The 15,444-nt window shown below is 46.2% G+C and overlaps 1 protein-coding gene across 1 annotated transcript in view; it reads right to left on the bottom strand.

Moving 5' to 3' along the window:
• Positions 1 to 10,533: 10,533 nt before the first annotated feature.
• Positions 10,534 to 15,444, bottom strand: part of NUP133 (nucleoporin 133) — a 95,287-nt gene continuing 90,376 nt past the window's right edge. Inside the window, exon 26 of the mRNA XM_068116003.2 lies at positions 10,534 to 12,094. Coding sequence (XP_067972104.1) covers positions 11,943 to 12,094 — 152 coding nt within the window. The 3' untranslated portion in view covers positions 10,534 to 11,942. The remainder of the gene's footprint in view (positions 12,095 to 15,444) is intronic.

Genomic DNA, 15,444 nt, shown 5'->3' with positions numbered 1-15,444 from the left:
AGATTCTCCTGGAAAGACGTAGCGAGCATGGAGGTGATTCTGGAAGTGGAATGTGTGGGCTTGAACTGAAACAGGCTCAGCGAGAGTGTGAACTGAGATTCTCCTGGAAAGACGTAGCGAGCATGGAGGTGATTCTGGAAGTGGAATGTGTGGGCTTGAACTGAAACAGGCTCAGCGAGAGTGTGAACTGAGATTCTCCTGGAAAGACGTAGCGAGCATGGAGGTGATTCTGGAAGTGGAATGTGTGGGCTTGAACTGAAACAGGCTCAGCGAGAGTGTGAACTGAGATTCTCCTGGAAAGACATGCACAGAGGTGATGCTGGAAGTGGAATGTGTGGGCTTGAACTGAAACAGGCTCAGCGAGAGTGTGAACTGAGATTCTCCCGGAAAGACGTAGCGGAGCACGGAGGTCATTCCGGAAGTGGGATGTGTGGGCTTGAACCAGAACAGGATGAATGGAGTGTGTGAACAGCTTCTGCATCCGTAAGGACAAGGCTGAGTGCAGAAGCGATTCTGGCTGCCAGATGAGTGGGCTTGAAGCGGATTAGTATGGAAGAAGTATCACCAATTTCGCATCTTCAGACACATGTCGGGCTGCCGAAGCAGTTCCATTGGCAAGAGGGTACAATCCTGGACGGGTCGCCATTCCTACGCAGGATACTTGAATGGCTCATTCATCCCAGTAAGCTGGTACTCATTTTGCTGACCTCAGAAGGATGACAAGCTCAATCAACCCACCTGTTTTTATGTAACGGCACAGCAGGAGCTGGGCCCGGTTGCATAAAATTCCCTTATCCTTAAGGAAAGATTTACCTAAAGGAATGCTGTGATTCCAAAGGATTTCCTTAAAGGGCTGTCATAAACAACCCTTTTAGGAAATCACCAAATAAGGATTTCCATAAAGTTAGGGAAATCCTTAGGAGCCATTGCTATGCTAGGCAACCAATCAGCTCAATTGTGGAAGATGTTATATCAGCCTCTGACATCACGCTGCGATAATCGAGCTCTTCGTGACCAATTTCCAGGAAGAACACCTTTTGTACACTCAAAGGTTGGTTTTTAAGGACAGGCTGGTGTGGGGATGCTCCCTTGAGTTCAGATAAGGTTAAGGAAAAAAAAACGAGGAATATTCATAAATACAACCATCCTCAAATTGAGAATATCCTTAAGGGAAAACTTTGGAAATATTTAAGTAAATCCTCAAATCTTTCTTCAAGGATGCTTTATGCAACCCGGCCCTGGAACTCAGGACTCGAAGATCTTAAGCCAGCCAATTTATCCGTTAAGCAAACACCAGGCTTGGAATTGTGGAGGTGGAGTGGAAGCCGTGGTTTATCCAGAAGGATGAGGTTGTTCATGGATGTAATTCCAGCATGGGGCTGACCATGCTGGACGTTTTTTTTTTTTGTTTGTTTTTGTATACAAGATCGAGGCTCGTGAAAGAGCGAACATTAATCACACAGAAAGACAAACAGACACATAAAACAAATAACATCGGGAGCGGTAGACAAGATGGGGAGAGAGGGGGAAGGACACAAACACAACATTTGAGAGCAGGGACCGAGAGACATGGAGACATCGAGAGATCTGTGGGAGGGAGAGGGCTTTGGGGGGGAGGCATGTGAAGGGGGGGAGGCATGTGAAGGGGGGGGGGGGGGGGTGGGAGAGGTATAAACATATGGACACTGCCAGGATTTCCAGGAAATAAGTTGGAATTTCAAACAAGGTGGATCTGGGGTGAATTAGTGGGGGTAGAAAAGATCAAGGTTATGGATGGGGGAAGATAAGAGATGGTGGTGAACAGCTGTTTTAAAGACCTGGAGGGAGGAGAGGGATTGAAGGGAGTGTGGGAGTTTGTTCCACAGGCGGGAGAAAAGAGGAATGAAAGAGTGAAGGTGAGCAGAGAGCCGAGATTTCGGCAGTTTAACCATCAGAGGGTTGCTGGCAGATCTTGTGCGACCTGTAGGAATATTTGGGGGACAGAGCACAGAGAGAGCTGGGGGAGCAAGGCCGGAGAGGAGTCGGTAGAAGACAGAAAGACCACCTACCTGCCTGCGGTGAGTGAGTGAAAGGCCCTCAGAGATAGCTTCATCGAGGGAGATTCCAATGATTTTGAAAGCTTTGGATTCAACAGCGTGAAGCCGAGCCAGGTGTGAGGCAGGAGCACCAGCCCATAGGGGAGAACAGTATTCCATTGAGCTGCGGATGAAAGCCTTGTATGTGGTGAGGAGCTCAGGTGTGCCGAGGAAGGACTTCGCACGACGGAGGATGCCCAGTCGGCGACTGGCTTTGGAGGCCAGCTTGGAAATGTGGTTTTCCCAAGAAAGATCATGGCAGATAGTGAGACCCAAAAGCTTGAGTGACAGAACTTCTTGGAGAGGATTGTTGAGAAAGTAGATGGGAGGGTTGTCCAGTCGATCTTTTCGGAGAGACATAGTAAGAGAGTGAGATTTGGCAGGATTGAAAGACATGTTCCACTTGTTTGACCAGTCTGTGATTTTGTCCAGGTCTTCAGAGAGTGAGGAGGCTGCAGTCTGCCGATCTGAGGGAAGAGGAATGGAGCGGCAGAGAGTGGAGTCATCAGCAAAGAGATAGAGAGGATTTTCCAGAGAGTCAGAGAGATCATTGATAAAGACCAGAAAAAGCACAGGGCCCAGCACACTTCCTTGGGGAACTCCAGCCTGAACAGGAAGGGGAGATGAGAGAAATCCATTCAGGGCCACACGTTGACTACGACCAGAGAGGAAGTCCGCAAGCCATGCATGGAGATTTCCATGGATACCATAGGAGGAGAGTTTGGTGAGCAGAGCTGGGTGCCAGACTGTATCAAAGGCCCTTGATATGTCAAGGGAGACAGCTCTGATTTCCTGTTTGGCATTGAGGACCTCCATCCATTGTTGAGACAGCAGAAGCAGCATGTCCAGAGTAGAGTTACCTGGTCTGAAACCAAATTGATGATCAGAGATCAAGCCATTGGAGAAGAGGAAAGATTTCATATCCGAAGCAATGATGGATTCCATGACTTTGCTGATAATTGGGAGCAGGCTGATTGGTCTGTAGTTGCAAGGATCTGTTTTTGCACCTTTTTTGTGTAAAGCGGTAATGTTAGCTGATTTCCAGGATGCTGGCAGATGACCTTGAGCAAAAGATAGGGTGAAAAGAACAGAGAGAGGGTGAGATAGAGCGGCAGAGCAGGATTTTAGGACCCGTGGGCTGATGCCGTCTGGTCCAGTTGCAGAATCAGAGTCGAGGTTTGACAAAAACTCCTCCACCTTGTCAGGAGAGAAGGACACAGAGTCCAGGAGCAGTTGGGTTCGACTGGGAAAGGTGGGAACAGAGAGAGATGGGTTTGGGACTAAGGATTTCGAGGCGAACACAGAGTTGAGGCATTCGGCTTTGTCACGTGCGATGTCAACTGTGTGGCCATTTGAGGTAAGGGAGGGGATGGAGGGGGAACAAACACCAGAAACGGATTTGACCAGACGCCACCAGGATTTGGAGGAAGGAGACAGGTTTGAGAGTTCATTCTTGAGTGAGGAGAGATAGTGCTTCCTGGCACTCCTGAGGGTAGACACACACTTGTTCCGAGCTTGGTGGAAGGAACTGAGATTTCCTTCAGTTGGATTAGCCTTCCAAGAGGCAAAGGCAAGTTGTTTCAGGGCAACTGCCTCACCACAAGATTCAGTGTACCATGGACGGGAGGAAGGGTAAGACAATTGAAGGCGAGATGGGATAAATCTGTGCATGAGAGAGATCAGTTTGCTTTGGAAGAATTCCCAGGAAGAATTGATGTCAGAGGCAGTGGAGATGGGAGACCAATCCAGACGATTGATGGCTGCTTGAAGACCGTCCCAGTCGGCCTGAGTGAAATGCCAGACTCGTCGACGCTGAGGAGGCTCTCTGAGAATGGCCAGAGAGATGTCCACTTTGACAAGCACATGATCAGAAGAACCGATTGGAGCAGAAGAAGAGCAGCAGACATTAGCAGGGAAGTTTGTCATAACCAAGTCTAGAAGAGAAGATACTCCATTGGCTGAGAGCCGGGTCGGGAAATTGACAGATTGTGTCAATCCCAGTGAGTCACAGAAGTCCTTTGCTGAGGTGCCATGACTAGTGAGAGAGGAACCCACACCCAACCAGGTGGCATGATGACAGTTGAAGTCACCACATATGAGGAAGAGAGAGTTGGGATGAGTGGATAGAAGTTGGTCCATGTTGTCAGACATTGAAATGTAGATGGAGTCATCACTGTTTGGGGGACGGTACAGAACACATATGAACAAAAGGTGGGAGCGGAGAGGAAGCCGTAACCAGAGGTACTCCTGCGGGTGAGGAGGAAAGAGAGCAGTGCAAGGAGAGTGAGGAAGAGAGTTTTTGACAAAGATAGCCACCCCACCACCAGGCCGAGGCTCAGGTCTATCATACCGGAGGAGGGAGTAACCAGGAAGAGATATTAAGGAATCAGAGACATCTTGAAGGAGGAAAGTCTCTGTTAAGCAGATCAAGTCTGGATTGTCAGAAGCAACCTGTATGGAGAGATCAGTCAGGTTTGAGCGAAGGCCCCGGATGTTTGAGGTCCATACCGTTAATGAAGAGAGAGGGGGAGCATCGAGTACAGGACAGGGGAGGGGAGGAGTAGGGTAAGATGAAGGATGAGAGGGGGAGGTAGGGAGAGCAGTTGATAGTGTTTCAGATGTTGCAGAAGAGTTCCAAGAAAGGGAAGGATGAGGAGGATGAAAGGTTTGCTGGTGAAGGGATGCAGCACAGTGAGGGGTTGTTTGAGGGGGGGCAGAGGAAAGTAGAAGGTTTGGGGGGGTGGAGGTATGAGATAGAAGGGAGACGAAGTGGGGAGGAGGCAGCTTGGAGGAGGAGGGGGGAGGAGAGAGAATTGGAGAGGAATGGTATGGGGGGAGAATTGAATGGGAGGGATTGGGGGGGAGTTTTGAAGGGGAGGAGTGAGGGGGGAGTTTAGGAGGGGAGGGGCAAGGGGGGAGTTTCGGAGGGAAGGGGAAAGGGGGGAGATCAGGAGTGGAGGGGCAAGGGGGGGATTAGGAGGGGAGGGGCAAAGGGGAAGTTTAGGAGGGGAAGGGCAAGGGGGGAGTTCAGGAGTGGAGGGGCAAGGGGGGAGTTTAAGAGTGGAGGGGCAAGGGGGAAGTTTCGGAGTGTAGGTGCAAGGGGGGGGATTTGGATGGGAGGGGCAAGAGGGGAGTTTAGAAAGTGGATGATTAATGAAAGACGAACATCGATAACAAATTGGGTTTGTTGTGATTTTCAAGTTAGCAATCCGGTTCAGGATGATGGAGGAGGGATGGAATGAATGAGAATTTAGACCATGTAGTGAGGGAGACGTATAAGATATTGAATTTCTTTTTTTTGAAGTGGAATGAGTTGGAGAGGAAATTGAGAAAAGCCTTTTAAATAGGAAGAAAAACAGCGTGTTGTAATATACCACTGAATAAAACACAGAAGGGGAAAGGTTAAACATATTTAAAAATATTTAAACAGAACTATGAACAATCTTATATGCACAAAAATACCAACGGGGGGAGAGCCGAGAGGGACCACCACGAGTCACGTGAACAGGGCAAACGGTGGATGGCAAGGAGATAATGGGGGTGGGGCGAACAGCACACCTGGACAGAAAATACAGGATGAGACAACAGTACACGTGGAGAAAATAAAATAAATGTTTTTGTTTTTTTTGGGGGGGGGGGGGGGGGATTTAGAACGTTAGACAGTATTATGTTCGGGGTAGAAGGGAAAAAAACCAAGAGCCAAGCAAAACACACTTAAGTTAACAAAACACCGACGGGGGTACAACTACAGGGCCACACACGAGGAGCAGAACACGATTAATTAATTACGAGTTACAGGAAATTCAAACCAAAACTAACTATAATCAAACAATATCACATGGACGATAAAATAACGAATTGAAATTTGACAATCTATCTGGGGAAATGGGGGAGAAACACGTGGTCGAAGAACGAACGAACGAATAAGAATGAATAAACGAATGAGCACAGAGAAGGGAGTCTTTTTTTTTTTTTTTTTTGAGTTGAGATCTACATAAGGAAGTAGGCTTTGGGGTGGAAAGACTGCGAAAACAGAGAACGAAAGTTATTGGATCACAAACGACAGGCGCTGAGAGAAAAACAAAGCCTCAAGGTTGTACTTGTACAGTGTACACTGTACAAGACCTCGAGACGACACGAATTAACGCGATTTTCAATACAGGTATGAAAGATTTGCACCGAAAATCTTTGACGGGACAATATACGTACATACACCATAAAAGAAATACAGTTATAACGAAAATACAAATTGGAACAATGACTTAACTTCGATTTCGATGGAGAGCGTGGAGACCTGCGAAAAAACGAACCATTTTTTCATAGACCCATAGACCCATCCAATCATAGACCCATTGGCTATCATGAGTCAAACGTCATCCCGTGGCAATTCCTGTGGATTTGTGATAAAAAGACCAGAGAGAGCCAGTGGAGGTTTAACCAGTAGAAGAGACGTTGATCAGGAAGTTCTCCAACTGTTTAGTTGTGCAGAGGTACACCCCTTTCTTCCAGGTACACTTACAATTACTTTTGGCTACTTTAAAAGTTTTTTAGTCGCTTCATTCTACAATCCTTTTCTGAGAGGCATGAAATATGTTCATGCCGCCCCCGATTTACTTCATTATTAGGGGTTTCTACGCGTGTGCACCAATCAACCTGGGGGAGGATTACATCCATTTTGAAAGTCGCACATATTCTGATAGTTTCGACCCAAAGGCCGCAGTCAGCCAATCCAATGCACAAACTGAGGGTAAATTTTTTATTCGCCCAGCAAAGGCTTCCTTTGTTTTGCTTTTCACAGAAAATATCGTGATGGTGATCGAGCATCTCCTTCCCTTCCAACGCAGCACCTTCTGAACATTTGATATGCGTGGGCGAGGGTAGGCATCCTTCGAAGTCATCATTCCATGCTTTTTCACTGCTGATCGCACAGGGTTATGAAGTTTGCAGTTCTCACTTGTACTTTATGAGTTATTGGCAGGAGTATTACATGGGGGAGGAGGGGGGGGGGGGAAGGGAAGACGGGTGGAGGCAGGAGAGGGAAGGGTGAGGAAGGGAGTGGAAGGGGGAGGGATGCAAGAGGTGAGGGGGGGAGGGAGGAGGGAGGAGGCAGGAGAGGGAGGGGTGAGGAAGGGAGTGGGGAGAGTGGAAGGGGGAGAGTTGCGAGAGGTGAGGGGGGAGGGAGAGGAAAGATATACTACATATACATCTTTGGGGGGGGGGGGGGGAGGGGACGTTTTGGGGGATGGGGGGATGAGGAGAAAAATGTACCCGTGCAAAGTGTGCTTTAACCTCAGTGTTGCCCAGGTAAAAAAAGGAAATTGTAATACCCTCTGCCACCATCACCAGGTGGTGCTACACGGTACACATTTACATAGAGAATTTACGCCCCTCTCCTGGTCCCCCACACCCCGCATGAGGCTGCAGCCACATAGCCAGTTACCCCCCAGACAAAGTTGTATTTGTACCCCAAGTAAAGTAAATAAGTGTATATATCTGGAGTACTCGGCGTTGCTCAAGAGAAAAAGAAACATTAACATATTTGAAATGAGAGAAAATATAATGGAAAAGCAATTACATCCAAATCAGAATCCATCACAAATGTCAAATCATCATTTCACCTTTTTGTTGAATATATGCTGCTGAATGTGGCGTTCATCACGTTTCTGAGTTAAGTATGATGCCGATCAGGAAGAAGAAGAAGCCGTACTACTAACTTCGTACACTTCCGGAATTGATTTATTTGTGTTCAAATGTCTGGTGATTGTTTTGTATTTATTTATGCGAATGTGGACTTGTATATAACTGTCATTAATTTTAAAAAGGCTTCGGCACTATCGAGCGACCTTTTTTTTTAAACTCCAATAAAACCATCTTTTTTTGCCTAAAACACTCCCAGGCACTCACTGAAGAACCTCTGAAAGTTTGATGAAGATCCATTCAGCCAACTCTGAGAAAACTGGCAACACAGACCAACAGCTCTCTTATATAATAGATTCACTTGTATACAGCAACATCGGTACATCTGATGGAGTGCCCATTATTGGTTAGGGCAGGAATGCCACCAGTGTTAGCAATAACATGGTTACTCCTTGATAAGGCACCTATGGTCAGGACCTTCAAGAGACGTTTGCGCATACCCCGGAATCTTTCACGTCCATGTGCAGCTGACGTTTAGCAGATGGGTCTCCGACATAATGTCCTCCCGAAGGACTGTGGCACCCTGCCTGCAAATCACCCAATCTGAGTTTATAGTTGGATAGGGAATCAAACCCAGACCATACAGTTCAGAGGTGTGCACGCTACCAGGCATCAGCACTTGATAGGCAGTCACCCTAAAACTCACTTGGTCTTTCACAAACGGCCTGCCCTGCGAGACCGCGGAGTGGAAGGCGGACGTGAAACCTGCAGAAAAAGGTGCAAATTAAATGCAGGGCCTCGTTCCACATTACAACTGGCCATCTTTGCAGTTCCTATGACCCATGACATCAACTTACCCTTTGGTTTGATTGCAATGTGATAATATCGAATGTCTTACTTGTGGCCACGCTGGCATGGTGGTGGAATGTGCTCAGCAGGATGGCAGTTTTGTTCATTTTTGGCACTTGGCTCAACACTTGCATTCCCTTAGAGTCCAAATTCAGATTGGCGAATATCTCGGCTTCATGTGCCAAACATAATTGGTGGAAACTTTGGCTTTGCTTTTCATTTTCCTTTGCTGCAAACTGCAGTGACATCTTTTCAGAGAGGTTGTTCCACTAAATGACAAAGTGAAAGAGCTGCCAGGATTCTGCACAAGGTCTTCAGAACGCAAAGACCAAAGGATAGACCCACAACGACCGCCAGTGGTGGAGGTAAAACAAGGTGTGGGGATGACAATACAGAAGTTATTACTGATTGATTGACAAGATCACCACAAACACTATTATTCAATGACATATTCCCACCTTCTCTTGGGGTTGGCTCGGGAGTTTTTGGGCCGAGTCTAATGAACCGGCCCGACCTTTGACTGCATCCAATTCAGGATGCCGGTGATAACTCACCTACTCTTTGTGAGACACTGTTTGGTCTTTAACGTACACCAACTACTGCTGGCAGATGAGACACCCAGTTTGACATGCACCAGAGGGACGGCACATTGTGATGTGACGCACGACCTGTGAAGTACCAATCCGATACTTTAGTCAGTTGGGGACTCAAACCAAGACTATGCAACTCAAAGGTAAACGCACTACCTCGACACCATCCTGTCCGACCAATTACTTGATAAGACTGCAGTGAAAGTCCAAATCTGGAAGTCTGAAACAAGAGCGCAGCAGTTGGACAAAGTCAGACCCCAGGAAAATGCATCAACAGTGAGACCGGTGTCGGGTTAAGACAACCTCGGGGCCTGGCCGCTGCATCTGGAAAGGCCCCCCCCCCCCCCACCCCCCTTCTATTGAAAAGTTTTTTCCCCCAATTTCAAATAAAAGTCAAATTTAGTGAAATACCGATTACATGAGGTGGTGGTACATCATTTTCTGTGATAAATATTGCCAGAAGTTTGTATGTTGTTGCTGTTGCTAGGCATGTTATTGGACTGCAGTTGGGTTTCTTCTCATTTTGGGATGAAGATGTTAGCCTTTGTGAGCCATTCATGGTTAAAAATTGCCTCCGGGATTTCATGACAGCAAACTGCGAAATTACACAATAAAATAATAATTCATAATGAAATCTCAAGTTTTAAATACTAAAATGAATAAATCCTTGTTAATTGACAAAATGTACACATTACAGCTGGACGACGTAAAGCAATTGTAAAAGTAAAAGCAATTGGTTGTCTATTTGCCAACGTCTGCAATTGCTTGTAAAAGCGACTACGTCGCCAGATAGTGAGTGGGCCGACGTTGGCCAGCCCTACAGAATCATGTTGGCCCAAAGTCAGTGTACGCGACATGCACAATGTGCATTGCGTCAACACATCAATATCAACAAATTTTGCATCAATAATGGGGATAAAAACTATGCAGGGGTTGACATAATTTTGACCTTGGCCTAATTTATGGTCATGACCCAATTACATGTTTCAACATTTTTCACTGCAACGCAACTGAGGTTCAGCTGATCAGAACAAAATTGCCCTCAGATAGCACAAGGAAAGGCACATTTACCTTTAATTTAGATCATACCACTTTGGGTTAAAGGTCGAGGTCAAACGTCGGTCTGAAAAAAAAAAAAAAGTATTTTTGTCATCACTCAATTTTGCAAATGTGGAATCTCAGACTGGTTCTTGCATCACAATAATGCACCTGCACTGAAGTTGTGAAGCTGATATTTGATTAGTGTCCTTGACCTACTTTTTGGGCATTGTGGCCTAATTAACACAAAACATATTTTTGATCACAACTTTGATCACACAAAAATTTTCTCTGATTTTCATGGTTTTTTTTAATGGAAAGACTAGTATAAAGCCCGTCAAAAATGGAGTCGGAACAGTTTATTCGACGGTGCAGCCTCGTGAGCATGCTCGAGTCTGAAGCCTCAGCCTAGTGTTAGGTATTTTATATCTTCTTTAGTTATTAGACATCATACATACATAAATGAACACTCGTTTTACTCTGTGCACATTGCACATCACGTGCAGCAAATTTCACCTCCCTGTGCCTTGTATTTATTGTTATTTTCAAAAACACTTCTGTACACCGCCCTTGCGGCTCGGTTTGCAAGCCACCATCTCCAATTCCAATAGAAGAGACAATTACACTTATGGAAAATGTTTTTCGAGTTTGTTTTATACTCAAAATAGACCGTAGTGAAAGCATTCGTGTTAAAAGATTGGCCTTAAAACCCTACTCAAATCGTCCTTATGTAGAGGGACAGACATCAGTACAAACACAAACAGACAATGTATTTTATATAGTAGATTGTATATGGGGACACATTTTCTTAATTTACACTCAATCCCTAAAGGTTGAAGGTCAAAGTCAAATGGAGGTCCGAACAAAATATGGCCACCATTAGACCATGGGCTGTTGGCGATCGCTTTGTGATTGCACCCATCTATTTTTGAATTACCGTTTGTCCAATAAATAAATAAATAAATAAATCAACTGCCAATCTTTTGTCATCCTCTCCATTTTAAACCCATTTAGTCATTATAGTTTCAAACTCTCTCTCGAGTAAATGAACAGTTCATCTTACTGACTAATCACAGGCAGTGTTACGGCCATTTCTGAAACAAACAGATGGATGATGCAATCTACCAAAACTTACAGAAACTTCCTAAGTTGAGAAAGATGAAGTCTGATGCAAATCTGGAACAAAAAAATGGTTTAAAGGCCTGTTGAGATCTCTTTTCAAGCTTACAAAGGCATGTCACCTGTTGGTGAAATTAAAGGATAAGTTCAGTGGCCAAAGTCCAATAATCTCGTCTAACATCCAAAATTTGCCCTTCATGACGGCAAAGCTACATCTCAAGCAGCATTATATAGCAAGTACAATAAACGTTTATTCTCAAACAGTTTAAACACGCCAAGCATCTGGATATGAAAAAAAAAAAGAAACCTGGAAGTTTGGGGGAAATGAGTGGGAGAGGGGAGGAGGGGAAGGGGAGAGTGGGAAGAGGAGAGGGAATGGGTGTTGGTAAATAATTCCAAAAGAAAAATAATTTTACTTTCTTAAACCCTGAACATCCTGGGAATGACTTTATAAAAGCTGTCTTGTTTTGCACCAAAACAGGCAAGGACAACAACAGAGTTCCGATCTTCGGCGTCACGTCTGCAAAGCGATTGTTCCTCTTTTCAAACGAGTTTTTAGAGGTTTTTTTTTTTTTGTTTTTTTTCCCCAAAAGACGAACGATGAACAATAGGACCTCACACAGCGTCGTTAGTGTTAAGAAGTGGAGGAAAGTGAAGCTCTCTCCCCATAATGCTCAAAGTTGGCACGGAGCAGGAATTCGAACACTGGATCCCGTGCAAGGTCACGCAGCTCCGACGAACCCAGCAGCGCATGCACGTTGGGTAGGAACTCGGGCAATAACATGTCTACAGATGTGCAGCGACAATTTGAGGATCAGAAGAGCACAAGCAAGGTAAACCAAAACACTGTGGGCAACACTACTTAGGGATAATGTTGATAACAATCAAAATAAACTCAAAGGACCAGATGTCACGTGTTTTTGTCAATTTTAACAACACTTTTAAAATAAAAAGGCAAAACGAACGCACTCCAAGGTGTGTGGGTAAAGGCCATTTGGTGCATTATACCCATATTACATACTTGACCCAAAAGTAATGCAATCTCAAGTGTCCAGTGAAAGAACATCGAAACATTACCAAAAGAACGGTACAATAATAGCATATTCAAGATTATCAATTCACAACCATATTTATAATAGGGTGACAGTTTGCTTTTGATAATAAGCACGTCAGACTATGTCACTAAAAACTGTCCCAAATGTTGGTAAATAACAGGTGTGATATTGCAACGTGCCATGTTTTCAGGTCTTTCTGGCCCAAACTGTCAGTAAGTTTCACCTGCCCATCCATTTGCCAACATCGCGAACCACCTGTTGCCTTCCATTTCCTGAGGACATCTTGGAGAGTTTACTTTGGAAAGTCCAATGCGACAGAAATGTGAAGCACATAAATAGGTGTACCCATTCCAGTGTGAATGCCCATAACAACAAAAGCCTCATCCTGAACGACTACATTCTGGATAATAAACTGGACTTTCTCTGTCTCAGTGAGACCTGGCAACAACCTCTGGACTACTTCGCACTCAACCTCACCACACCCAATGGATATTCTTACATCAATAAACCACGCTCGGAGGGCCGAGGTGGTGGAATTGCCGTTATTCACCGACAAGACATCAGGACCAGCCTCATCTCCATCGCATCTGCTCTATCATTTGAACACCTGGCTTTTAAACTCTCTGGTCACACACAGTCAGTCATGGCTGTTGTCTACCGCCCTCCCAAGCCACACCCATCATTCCTGTCTGACTTCTCCTACTTTCTGACCCAGCTATGTTCCCTCTCCCCCTCAATCCTCCTCCTTGGTGATTTCAATATCCACATGGACTCCACTGACTCCACGATAACCACTGACTTCACTGATTTACTCACCTGCTTTAACCTCACTCAACATGTCAACTTTCCTACCCATAACCATGGTCACATTTTGGACCTTGTCTGCTCTACTGGACTAATTTTGCACCGTCTCTCTGGCTCCGACCTCACTCTCTCTGACCACTTAGCCATCACTCTGACCATCAACATCTCCACCCCAGCACCAAGGCATTATCGCACTATCAACTTCCGTAAGCTAAACGCTCTTTCACCTACCTCATTCTCGTCCACCCTCTCTGAAAAAATGTCCACTTCTCTCTTCGTTGACCTCCACACCCCTTCTGACCTCACTGACTACTACAACCACACTCTCTCCTCCTGCCTTGACCAGCTTGCGCCTATGAAAACCAAAACAGTTTCTTTCACCCATTCTGCTCCCTGGTTTACCCCTGAACTCCGCCTGATGAAAACTCGTGTTCGCCAACTTGAAAGACTCTGCAATAAAACATGTCTCACAGTTCACTCCCAGGCCTACAAGGACCACCTACAACACTATAAAGATGCCATCTCCCGCACCCGCTCCGCCTACTACTCTCAAATTATCCACTCTGGCTCCGGAAACCCAAACCACTCTTCTCTACAATAAACAAACTCCTCAGCCCCCTGAACACCACCACCCAGTCATTCACAGAAGACAACTGCATCTCCTTCCTTTCATTCTTCCAACGCAAAATTAAAAACATCGACAACAGCTTTACCACCGCCGCACCCGCTCCCCCTCATACCACCTGCCCCCCCTTATCCTGCCATCCCCTGTCTCAATTCTCCCCAGTCTCTCCTACTGACCTCTCTGAACTCCTCATAGGAATGAAAACTGCCACCTGCACTCTTGACCCCATCCCCTCCAGCTTTGTCAAGGCCTCCCTTCCTGCTCTCTCTCCACTTATCATTGCAACAATAAACTCCTCCCTGTCTACAGGCATCGTCCCACCGTCCCTCAAAATTGCTGCTGTTACCCCCATTCTGAAAAAACCTGGACTAAACCCTGACACCCTAAATAACTTCAGACCCATCTCCAACCTACCCTTTCTGTCAAAAGTTTTGGAACGCGCTGTAGCCACTCAACTCAAACATCACCTCTCTGCCAATAATCTCGATGAAACATTCCAATCCGGATTCCGCTCCAACCACAGTATTGAAACTGCTCTCCTCAAAATCACCAACGACCTTCTCCTCTCCTCTGACGCTGGCAACCTCAACATTCTCATCCTCCTCGACCTCAGCGCCACCTTTGACACCATCGATCACACCATCCTCCTCACCCGACTTGAAACCACCTTCAACATTACCGGCACTGCCCTCTCTTGGATTAAATCATACCTCTCTGACAGACGCCAGTTCATCTCCATCAATAACTGCAAATCCCCCACTGCTCCCCTCCCCCAAGGTGTCCCCCAAGGTTCAGTTCTTGGCCCCCTCCTCTTCATCCTTTACCTGTCCCCCCTCGGTCACTTAATCCGCCGTCATGGTCTCCAATTCCACTGCTTCGCCGATGACATCCAGCTTTTCATCTCCACCAAGTCCATCTCCATCGCCACCCACTATCCTGACAAACTGCATCACTGAAATAAAATCCTGGCTTCAAATCAACTTCCTCAAACTTAACTATGATAAATCTGAAATAATCATCATTGGACCAAAAATGCTCATAAAATCCACCCATAACTTTGCCCTCAACATCGACGGTATCCCAGTATCCACCTCCCTTCACATCCGGAATCTTGGCATCATCTTTGACCAAACCCTCTCCTTCGACAAACACACTAAACAGATCACAAAGACAGCCTTCTTTCACCTGAAAAACATCGCCTATCTCTGTCCATCCCTCTCCTCCGTGGCTGCAGAAACCCTCATCCACGCCTTCATCACTTCCCGTCTGGACTACTGCAATAGCCTCCTTTATGGTTCACCCTCAACAATCACCAATAAACTCCAATACATTCAGAACTCCGCTGCCCGTCTACTCACCCATTCCCGGACCCGTGACCACATCACCCCCGTCCTTTACAAGCTTCACTGGCTCCCCATCTCCCAGAGAATCCAGTACAAAATCCTCCTCTTGACCTACAAAGCCCTCCATAACCTGGCCCCATCCTACCTGGCTGACCTCCTCTCCAGACACACTCCCACCCGCAACCTCCGCTCTGCTGGTACCAACTTCCTGACCCCCCCCCCCCCCATCCGGACCAAATTCAGATCCTGGGGGGACAGGGCCTTCTCCATCGCTGCTCCCACCCTCTGGAACTCACTACCTCACACCAT

This window comes from Myxine glutinosa, chromosome 5, assembly GCF_964187855.1.
Source record: "Myxine glutinosa chromosome 5, kmMyxGlut1.1, whole genome shotgun sequence".
NCBI classification, from domain to species: Eukaryota; Metazoa; Chordata; class Myxini; order Myxiniformes; family Myxinidae; genus Myxine; species Myxine glutinosa.
Note: the sequence above shows the minus strand (reverse complement) of the source record. Positions and strands in the feature narration are given on the sequence as shown.